The following is a 12,448-nucleotide window of genomic DNA, read 5'->3' as shown; positions in this document are numbered from 1 at the left end:
ATACAGGAGATGACCAGAGACTGCGGATCTAATACAGGAGATGACCAGAGACTGCAAATCTAATACAAGAGATGACCAGAGACTGTGGATCTATTACAGGAGATGACCAGAGACTGCGGATCTATTACAGGAGATGACCAGAGACTGCGGATCTAATACAGGAGATGACCGGAGACTACAGATCTAATACAAGAGATGACCAGAGACTGCGGATCTATTACAGGAGATGACCAGAGACAGCGGATCTAATACAGGAGATGACCAGAGACTGCAAATCTAATACAAGAGATCAGTGGCGTAACTAGAACCTTCAGGGCCCCGATGCAGGAAACCTTGGAGGGCCCCCCCCCCTGACCTCCGGACAGGGCTCTTTTCTCCGAGCCCGATGGTGGAACACCAGGGCCCAGTCCCAAGTGGGTGGCCGCATATAAAGGAACCGATTTAAAAAACATCAATTAAAGCCACTGTGCCCATCAAACACCACCACTGTACCATCAAATGTCACCACTGTGGCCATCAAACTCTGCCGCTGTGCCCATCAAACTCTGCCGCTGTGCCCATCATCAAATGCCACCGCTGTGCCCATCAAATGCTGCCAGTGTACCCAACAAATGCTGCCACTGTGCCCATCAAATGCTGCCACTGTGCACATCAAATGCTGTTGGTGTGCCCATCAAATGCTGCCACTGTGAATCCCCACCACCCGCCACCTGTCTGCCCGCCACTTACCCTGTCTGGGTGGGGCAGCGGGTAACGGCCATGAGCGGGGTCCTCCATGCATCTCCTGCCATCCTCATCTCCTGTCCTCTCCTCCTGATAGGCGTCCAATAGCTGCGCCTATCGTTTCAGCCAATCAGGTGATGGGTAACAGACCCGCACACCTGATTGGTGGAGAGGCGGTTCAGTGTTAGGAAAGTGAATATTAATTCACTTTTCTAACACACCTGGGCAGACTGCGAGCGTCAAGCATGGCGCTCGCAGTTCACCTATTTTGAAGCCTATTAGAGCCCATGGCTCTAATCAGGTGCTGCAAAAACACCCCCCGCTGCTGTAATTCAGGCACCCGACACCCCAAAAGGGACCAGACACCTAAATATGGGGGTGCCAGCGGTGGCTATGGATAGATTCATGCTATGCTATGCATGAATCTATCCATTGGTCATAGAGGGTGTGGCTGGAGAGAGGGGGTGGCACCTGTGCACCCTTTTGGATGCACCGCCACGGATAAACACATGCACATTCACATACATACATATGCATACATGCACGCTCACATACATGCGCACACAAACATGCATACATACACATACATATATGAACACACACACACACATACATGCTCACACACATACATGCTTACACACACATGCATGCTCACACACATACATGCATGCTCACACACACGCATGCTCACACACACATACAAGCATGCTCACACACACACACACACACTTACAAGCATGCTCACACACACACACATACATGCATGCTCACACATGCACATACAAGCATGCTCACACACACACATACACACACACATACAAGCATGCTCACACACACACATACATGCATGCTCACACACGCACATACAAGCATGCTCACACACGCACATACAAGCATGCTCACACACTCACATACAAGCATGCTCACACGCACACATAAAAGCATGCTCACACGCACATACATACAAGCATGCTTGCTCACACGCACATACATACAAGCATGCTCACACACACACGCACATACAAGCATGCTCACACACACACGCACATACAAGCATGCTCTCACACACACACACACACATACATGCATGCTCACACACACACATACATGCATGCTCACACACGCACATACAAGCATGCTCACACACGCACATACAAGCATGCTCACACACGCACATACAAGCATGCTCACACACACATACATACAAGCATGCTCACACACACACATACAAGCATGCTCACACACACACACACACATACAAGCATGCTCACACACACACATATAAACACAAATGCAGTACCTAGTCTTATAAAAAAAACGACAGACATTTACAGTACCTTGGCTCTTCCTGCCGGGTACTGCACTGTAGGGGGAGACAAAGAGCACACACTTTACCCTAATGTGAGGAGCTCCCGCACAGAGTCGATTTCAGTTCGGCTGATGATAGAGGAGCTCCTCTCAGCCTCCCCTCCTACGGAAGAGTACATGGGGCCTGAGGGCCCCCTGCAGCAAGGGGCCCGTCGTCATGGCGATCTTGGCGACCCCTATAATTCCGCCACTGCAAGAGATGACCAGAGAATGCGGATCTATTACAGGAGATGACCAGAGACTGCGGATCTAACACAAGAGATGACCAGAGACTACAGATCTAATACAAGAGATGACCAGAGACTGCAGATCTATTACAGGAGATGACCAGAGACTACAGATCTAATACAAGAGATGACCAGAGACTGCAGATCTATTACAGGAGATGACCAGAGACTACAGATCTAATACAAGAGATGACCAGAGACTGCGGATCTATTACAGGAGATGACCAGAGACTACAGATCTAATACAAGAGATGACCAGAGACTGCGGATCTATTACAGGAGATGACCAGAGACTGCGGATCTATTACAGGAGATGACCAGAGACTGCGGATCTAATATAGGAGATGACCAGAGACTGCGGATCTATTACAGGAGATGACCAGAGACTGCGGATCTATTACAGGAGATGACCAGAGACTGCGGATCTAATACAGGAGATGACCAGAGACTGCGGATCTAATACAGGAGATGACCAGAGACTGCAAATCTAATACAAGAGATGACCAGAGACTGCGGATCTAATACAGGAGATGACCAGAGACTGCAGATCTAATACAGGAGATGACCAGAGACTGCGGATCTAATACAGGAGATGACCAGAGACTACAGATCTATTACAGGAGATGACCAGAGACTACAGATCTATTACAGGAGATGACCAGAGACAGCAGATCTAATACAAGAGATGACCAGAGACTGCAGATCTATTACAGGAGATGACCAGAGACTACAGATCTAATACAGGAGATGACCAGAGACTGCAAATCTAATACAAGAGATGACCAGAGACTGCGGATCTATTACAGGAGATGACCAGAGACTGCGGATCTAATACAGGAGATGACCAGAGACTACAAATCTAATACAAGAGATGACCAGAGACTGCAGATCTATTACAGGAGATGACCAGAGACTGTGGATCTAATACAGGAGATGACCAGAGACTGCGGATCTAATACAGGAGATGACCAGAGACTGCAAATCTAATACAAGAGATGACCAGAGACTGCGGATCTATTACAGGAGATGACCAGAGACTGCGGATCTAATACAGGAGATGACCAGAGACTGCAAATCTAATACAAGAGATGACCAGAGACTGTGGATCTATTACAGGAGATGACCAGAGACTGCGGATCTAATACAGGAGATGACCAGAGACTACAGATCTAATACAAGAGATGACCAGAGACTGCAGATCTATTACAGGAGATGACCAGAGACTGCGGATCTAATACAGGAGATGACCAGAGACTGTGGATCTAATACAGGAGATGACCAGAGACTGCAAATCTAATACAAGAGATGACCACAGACTGCGGATCTAATACAGGAGATGACCAGAGACTGCAAATCTATTACAGGAGATGACCAGAGACTGCGGATCTAATACAGGAGATGACCAGAGACTACAGATCTAATACAAGAGATGACCAGAGACTGCAGATCTATTACAGGAGATGACCAGAGACTGCAGATCTAATACAAGAGATGACCAGAGACTGCGGATCTATTACAGGAGATGACCAGAGACTGCGGATCTAATACAGGAGATGACCAGAGACTGCGGATCTAATACAGGAGATGACCAGAGACTGCAAATCTAATACAAGAGATGACCAGAGACTGCGAATCTATTACAGGAGATGACCAGAGACTGCAAATCTAATACAAGAGATGAGCACAGACTGCGGATCTAATACAGGAGATGACCAGAGACTGCAAATCTATTACAGGAGATGACCAGAGACTGCGGATCTATTACAGGAGATGACCAGAGACTGCGGATCTATTACAGGAGATGACCAGAGACTGCGGATCTATTACAGGAGATGACCAGAGACTGCGGATCTAATACAGGAGATGACCAGAGACTGCGGATCTAATACAGGAGATGACCAGAGACTGCGGATCTAATACAGGAGATGACCAGAGACTGCAAATCTAATACAAGAGATGACCAGAGACTGCGAATCTATTACAGGAGATCAGGGGCGTAACTAGAAATCACAGGGCCCCATAGCAAAATGTTGTATGGGCCCCCCCCCACCAAAAAAAAAGAACTAATGCCATTAAACAACAGACTACCACACCCATGTGGCACAGTACCCAGGCAACGGCTTATATTAATTTTGAACAACAAAGTATGCAGTATACTCTATGCAGCCCCTGAAGGGAACACATTGCTGACCTCCAGGCCTTTTAACCAATTTCTGTTCTGTTATATAAAATGAAATAGTTCAACTCACCATAATGCAAAATCAGTGGGATCCCTGAGCGTGTCACTTGCCATCATCGCCTGCCACCAGATGCAGATTGTAACTTGTCAAACGTTGCGGAATGTCACCTACCACATGTTGCGGATTGTCCACTTGCCACATCCCAGATTGTCACTTGCCAAGTCACCTGCCACACATTATGGATTGTCACTTGCCATGTCCTGGATTGTCACTTGCCACACATTATGGATTGTCACATGCCACGTCCTGGATTGTCACTTGCCACGTCACTTGCCACACATTATGGATTGTAACTTGCCACGTCCTGGATTGTCACTTGCCACACATTAAGGATTGTCACTTGTCACATCACCTGCTACACATTGCAGATTGTCCACTTGCCACGTCGCCTGCCACCAGATGCAGATTGTCACTTGTCACACGTTGCAGAATGTCACCTGCCACATGTTGCGGATTGTCCACTTGCCAAGTCCCGGATTGTCACTTGCCACATTACCTGCCACACATTAGGGATTGTCACTTGCCATGTCCTAGATTGTCACTTGCCACGTCTCGGGTTGTCACTTGCCACGTCACCTGCCACACATTACGGATTGTCACTTGCCACGTCACCTGCCACACATTACGGATTGTCACTTGTCACATCACGGATTTTCACTTGCCACGTCACCTGCCACATGTTACGGATTGTCACTTGCCACATCCAGGTTGTCACTTGCCACGTCACCTGCCACACATTACGGATTGTCACTTGCCACGTCCTAGATTGCCACACATTACAGATTGTCACTTACCACATCCTAGATTGTCACTTGCCACACATTATGGATTGTCACTTGCACGTCCCGGGTTGTCACTTGCCACGTCACCTGCCACACATTACGGATTGTCACGTCACAGATTTTCACTTGCCACGTCACTTGCCACATGTTACAGATTGTCACTTGCCACATCCAGGTTGTCACTTGCCACGTCACCTGCCACACATTACGGATTGTCACTTGCCACATCCTAGATTGCCACACATTACAGATTGTCACTTACCACATCCTAGATTGTCACTTGCCACACATTATGGATTGTCACTTGCACGTCCCGGGTTGTCACTTGCCACGTCACCTGCCACACATTACGGATTGTCACTTGTCACGTCACGGATTTTCACTTGCCATGTCACCTGCCACATGTTACGGATTGTCACTTGCCACATCCAGGTTGTCACTTGCCATGTCACCTGCCACACGTTACGGATTGTCACTTGCCACGTCCCTGGTTGTCACTTGCCACGTTGCCTGCCACACATTATGGATTGTCATTTGCCACGTCATGGATTTTCACTTGCCACGTCACCTGCCACACGTTACGGATTGTCACTTGCCACGTCCTGGGTTGTCACTTGCCACGTCGCCTGCCACACATTATGGATTGTCACTTGCTCTGCCACTTTCCTGCTGTGTCACAGAGTCAGGCAGCAGATTATCAGTCAGGCAGCAGAGAGATAATGTCATCTCTCTGCTTCCTGGCTGCCTGCACAGTGAGGGGGGAACTGCACTGCAGGGATGAGAGGGCGGCGAGAGATGATGTCATCTCTATGCTCCCTCGCCCGTCAGCTCCCTGATTGGCCAGCCCGCTCACGCCCACTCTCTCACCAGCGGACCGGCCACTCTCATCTGCCTCCCACTATCACCCGCGGAGCCCCCCGCAGAGCCCCCCGCGGACCCGCGGACCGCCCGCTCTCACCCGTGGAGCCGCCCGCGGTCCACCCGCGGAGCCGCGGACTACCCGCGGACCACCCGCGGAGCCGCGAACTACCCGCGGGCCGCCCGCGGACCGCCAGCTCTCGCCCGCGGACCACCCGCGGAGCCGCGGGCCACCCGCGGAGCCGCCCGCTATCTCCCGCGGAGCCATAGCGCCTGTCCTCACCGGGCCCCATTTGACTGCAGGCCCCATAGCGCCCGCATGTGCTGCTATGGCGGTAGTTCCGCCACTGCAGGAGATGACCAGAGACTGCAAATCTAATACAAGAGATGAGCACAGACTGTGGATCTAATACAGGAGATGACCAGAGACTGCAAATCTATTACAGGAGATGACCAGAGACTGCGGATCTATTACAGGAGATGACCAGAGACTGCGGATCTATTACAGGAGATGACCAGAGACTGTGGATCTAATACAGGAGATGACCAGAGACTGCGGATTTAATACAGGAGATGACCAGAGACTGCGGATCTAATACAGGAGATGACCAGAGACTGCGGATCTAATACAGGAGATGACCAGAGACTGCAAATCTAATACAGGAGATGACCAGAGACTGCGGATATAATACAGGAGATGACCAGAGACTGCAAATCTATTACAGGAGATGACCAGAGACTGCGGATCTATTACAGGAGATGACCAGAGACTGCGGATCTAATACAGGAGATGACCAGAGACTGCAGATCTATTACAGGAGATGACCAGAGACTGCGGATCTATTACAGGAGATGACCAGAGACTGCGGATCTAATACAAGAGATGACCAGAGACTACAAATCTAATACAAGAGATGACCAGAGACTGCGGATCTATTACAGGAGATGACCAGAGACTGCGGATCTATTACAGGAGATGACCAGAGACTGCGGATCTAATACAGGAGATGACCAGAGACTGCGGATCTAATACAGGAGATGACCAGAGACTGCGGATCTAATACAGGAGATGACCAGAGACTGCAAATCTAATACAGGAGATGACCAGAGACTGCGGATCTAATACAGGAGAGGACCAGAGACTGCGGATCTAATACAGGAGATGACCAGAGACTGCGGATCTAATACAGGAGATGACCAGAGACTGCGGATCTAATACAGGAGATGACCAGTGTGAAAGGGATCTCTAAGAGAGACTGACCACTTTTATTTTTTATTTACTGCTGTGGCTAAGAGAACCGGATTTGATTCGCACCGCACTGCAGTGCAAATCACATCCGATCGATGTGCAATGCGAGTTCAGCCATACAGATAGTATGGCTGAATTCGCATCGCACCCGCCCCAAACTTGCACAGGACCCTTTTTTTGGTCCGCAGCAGAATCAGATCGCATGGGTGTTCACACCATGCGATCCGATTCCTGTCCGAGTTTGCCGATCGCACTGAGATATGCGAACTGATCTGGGGGTGTCATTAACTTTTCACTGACACTCCCAGCAGTTCGCATAGGGCAGTGTGAACTGCCGCCGGGAGGCATGCGATGCGGGAACCCGCCGCGGGTTTTTGCGGCGTTACTGCATCGCTGCAGTGTGAACCCAGCCTAAAGCATTGCCAGGCATGAAAAAAAAAAAAACACTATCAGCCAAGATACAAAAAACACAGTGGCAGGCATGATAAAAAAAAACACATTGGCAGGCATGAAAAAAAAAACACATTGGCAGGCATGAAAAAAAAAAAACACATTGGCAGACATTGAAAAAAAAAACACATTGGCACAGGCATGATAAAAAAAAAAAAAAACACATTGGCAGGCATGGAAAAAAAAAAACACATTGGCAGGCATGGAAAAAAAAAACACATTGGCAGGCATGGAAAAAAAAAAAAAATACATTGGCAGGCATGATTAAAAAAAAACAAAAAAAAAACACATTATCAGCAAAGATGCATAAAAAAATATACATATGAGGCAGGCAATAGTGTCACTTCCCTTTCTAGCAGTTGCAGGTCCTTTTACGACACTAGGCAGATGAGGTCTCCTCCAACTCCTCCCCCTTCAGTCACATGGCCTCTTCTTCATTTCCGCCTCAGGTGAAAGGCTGGCCGGATGGCCGCGGAGGTGGCCGAGGAGATGGTTGTGGTGAGCGGCGCTGGCACAAGGAGCAGTCCAGCCCGCAGCCCGCAGCCTTTGACTCTGGCAGAAATAAATGCAGCCGTCTCCGCGGAGTCGGCCGCGGAGCCGGCCGTGGAGCTTGTTGCAGGACCAGCTTTGCAGTGACATGCGGCCCGGCGGTCCGCTGCCCACCGGGCAAATGCCCGGTGTGCCCTATGGCCAGTCCGGGCCTGATAACAACCATGGTGCCGGGATGATTGACACGCTAACACAGATATGGAGTATCTTTATCTGCTGATTGTGACATTTTCTGGAATACATATATTGCTGTTGTGGTGTAGGATCTGGACCTACTGTCCCTCCACCCCCCTTCTTTCCTTCCTTCTCTCTCCTTCCCTCCCTATTTCTTTCTCCCTCCATCCCTCATTCATCTCAGACTTGAACCATACCCCATTTAAGCCACACCCACTATTAAGGGTAAGCCACGCCTGTTTTTCATCACATTTTCCTTTCCCCGCTACACCATGCCTAAAAACAAATTCCCCACCCCTAATTATAATAAGACTCCGCCTACATACAAAAAAGTGTCCCTATACATTTTTTTACAATCTTGGCAACTATGCATATGGGTGTGTCCCTTTTTCCCCATTGAAATAATTGAACAGGGGTCCTATAGGCTTTCTTTCTTCTATTTCCCTTGGGGATCTAGCCAGTAAATATGTTGTTTTTCAAAAGAACAAGCTCTCTTCCCGGTGTATCTGTTTAAAGTAATGAAACAAAACATTTACCACTGACAGGGGTGCTTACAATAATCAGTTTTTATATGTTCCTGTAAAACCTTTATCCCAAAAGGGAAAAAAACAAGTTGCTGTACCTGATTAGAAAGTGTGAGCTGGAGTTTGGCTTCAATTTGTTAATGTATTTAAATCTGCTAGTCCATCTAACACTCTCTTCAGTCCAGACTGTACATATACAGTATACTTGTTGCTTGCAAAACATTTTTTTTTTCATGTCCTGGTATCTTATAAAAACATCCACAAGTTTCAGATTTGCTCTCATCATTTTTATTTGTATAAAGCCCGGCACAGCCAATGTGATTGCATTTCTATTTGCATCATAAATTCAAATACATTATTTTCTACTATAAATGAAAGAGTATTTCTATCACTTTTATATACACAGCTCTTGAATGTGATTGCAAGCATGGCAAATTCCACAGAAGAAGACAATTATGAAAGCATTCTAGGAGAGAATTTGTTTCTGCCTTCCTTGCTTGTAATTTTAGTATTGGCAGGTCTGGCGGTGCAATTATTTATTGTGGCTGTTAATGTCACTGACTGGCGAAAGGGAAACTCAATGACAGGTGCTGACAAAATTATCACCTCTATTGGGATATCAAGGATCTGCTTTCACACTATACAGCTGCTGGAAATATTTTTAGTTTTTTTCTTTAAGGAGTTAATTTATTACTCTACAGAGAATTATTTATATAATACGATTTCATTTCTTGAGCAATTCTCAGTCTTTTCCAACATCTTGCTATCAATTCTGCTGTCCATCTTCTTCTACATCAAGATCTCCACTTCTCACAATGTATTTTTCTTAAGTCTGAAGGCCATCATGTCCAGAAGAGTCACCTACCTGATTATTGCCTGTGTGACTTTGTCATTAGGATACACAATCATGGGTGCTTTTCCTGTTATATATTATACTCATTTAACACAAAATAACATTTCAGATATAGATTACGGTCACATAAAACCATCTTATACAGTTTCAATGAACATGTTACCTCTCATCGTGTTTTTCATAACTTCAAGTTTTCTTATTATTTTGCTTTGTCTACACACAAGTAGAATGAACAATTGTGGAAATGTAGACATCTACCACAGGACTATAATATTCACTGCGTTATCTTTCCTGGTTTGTAGTTTTTTACTTACAGTAGATTTATTGCAAGTGTATTGGTTATTATTGGAAAAATTAGATTTGTTCGATTTGTATTTTATAAATAACATTTTTCCAGCTCTACACTCTATTTTATTAATTTATGTAGCAACAAAATTAAGAAATCAGTTCTTCAGAATTGTCCATTTTGCAGCTCACTGCTTGTTCATCAGGAAAGCTCCTGGACCTCACACTAGAGAGCCGGTGGAGGTGACCCGTCTCTGACTGAAGGAACGGGGATGGACAACGCCTTCATTTTAAACAGGCTCCTAGAATATTGTAATTTTTATTTTATTTTTTATTTGTGCATTTATTAGTCAAGTGGAGTGATTTTAATGACATAGAAAATCATATATAATACATAGATAGGGAAAAGCAGTAAACACAATACTACTCATTTATAATTGTATTTACTTTTCATGTCTAATTTTTTATTTTGTAAAGCTTTATTTTTTGTGCATATTAATTAGTAATTTTGAATTACATATTACAGTTAATTTACTAAAGTAGTTCAGCAGTTAATAAATTGAAATAAAATTTGGATTATCCAGTCTTATAAAAAAGCAAGAATTGGGTTTTTGCCCTGATACTGCACAAAGGACTTCACATCTCAGGACACTGTATTGTGCGGCCCTAACCGGCGGTTGCCGCCTTGGACCCACCCATGGGGTCAGACAAGTTTATAGCAAACACCAGGCTGTTATATGTATGTGCAGGTACAAGCCTGTCCAATGTGGACATTCCAGCCTCAGTGCCGTCCCCTCCACTCCCATGAGTTCTGCCTGATGCAGCCTCCTGAATTGGCCTCACGGAGGCACAGCCTTGTCAGTGATTAAAGTGTATGTATAAGCCCCTGACATCACGGATATGTGCTGCGTCTGCGGTCAGAGGGATCCAAGTGGGGGTAATGGGAGAAAAGATATCCTTATATGTAGACGATGTGACCCTTTTTGTAAGTGATGTCCCCTCTTCCTTCCCAGCAGCTCTGCATATAATAGACAAATTTGGCTCCTATTCTGGAGTTAAGATAAATTGGAACAAATCTTTACTGTACACTTTACACCCCTCTCACCCTCGCCCTCTTCTGCCCACCCCTCTTGCCTGGGTTTATGGTTTTAAATATTTAGGGATACAATGCGGGGGGGGGGGGCGATAACTACCTATTTTGACTTGAATTTTCTTCCCCTCCTGAATTCATTCTCTCATATGACTTGGGGTTCACTTCCTCTCACCCCGATAGGGGGAGTTAATTTAATCAAAATCATTTTTCTCCCTAAATTTCTTTACCTATTTGGAAATTGCCCTGTTCTTCTCCCAATGTCGTTTTTTAACGTGTTCTGTTCTGCGCTATAGCAGAATGATGGCTACAGCAAGGACCTGCTTTGCCGGGAGTACGTCTATTGAGGTCTATTGACGTCCTGAAGGGCACGAAAGGCGCGCTCTGTGATCAGCAAGTCTATGAGACTCGCTGGATCACAGATCGGAGTAATAGGTCAATCTCGACCTCTTACCATGTGATCAGCTGTCAGCCAATGACAGCTGATCATGTGATGTAAATAGAGCAGGTAATCGGCTACTTTTTCTCCTCGCGCTGACAGCGTGAGGAGAAAAAAAATGCGATCACCGGTGGCTCATCTGTGCCCACCTGTGCCACCTGCCAGTGCCACCTAGCAGTACACCACAGTGTGGCTACGAGTGCCCACAGTGCCACCCATCAGTGCTCACAGTGCCACCTATCAGTGCCCACAATCAGTGCCTCATCAACAGTGATACCCATCATTGTCACCTACCAGTGCCCATCAGTGTCACCTACCAGTGTTCATAAGTGCTGCCCATCAGCACCACCTATCAGTGCCATCTGTCAGTGGTACCTATCAGTGCCCATCAGTGCCACCCATCAGGGCCCATCAATGCCATCTTATCAGTGGCCATTAGTGCTGCCTTATTTGTGCCCATCAGTACCGCCTTACCTGTCCCCATCAGTGCCACCTTATCTATTACTCTGCCTATCAGTGCCCATCAATGCAGGATATCAGTGCCCACCAGTGCAGCCTATCAGTGCCACCTCATCAGCACATATCAATGAAGGAGAAAAATTACCTGTTTTCAAAATTTTAAAACAAACTATGAAAC

At 46.5% G+C, this 12,448-nt stretch overlaps 1 protein-coding gene across 1 annotated transcript; it reads left to right on the top strand.

The window, feature by feature from the left end:
* Positions 1-9,571: 9,571 nt before the first annotated feature.
* LOC143990294 (taste receptor type 2 member 43-like) lies at positions 9,572-10,540 on the top strand. Its single transcript, XM_077490354.1, has one exon. The coding sequence runs from the start codon at positions 9,572-9,574 to the stop codon at positions 10,538-10,540; it is 969 nt and encodes a 322-aa protein (XP_077346480.1).
* The last annotated feature ends 1,908 nt before the right edge of the window (positions 10,541-12,448 follow it).

Source organism: Lithobates pipiens, unplaced genomic scaffold, assembly GCF_037356315.1.
Source record: "Lithobates pipiens isolate NorthernLeopardFrog02 unplaced genomic scaffold, aLitPip1_a1.2 Scaffold_18, whole genome shotgun sequence".
NCBI classification, from domain to species: Eukaryota; Metazoa; Chordata; class Amphibia; order Anura; family Ranidae; genus Lithobates; species Lithobates pipiens.
This window is presented reverse-complemented; position numbering and strand designations above follow the sequence as displayed.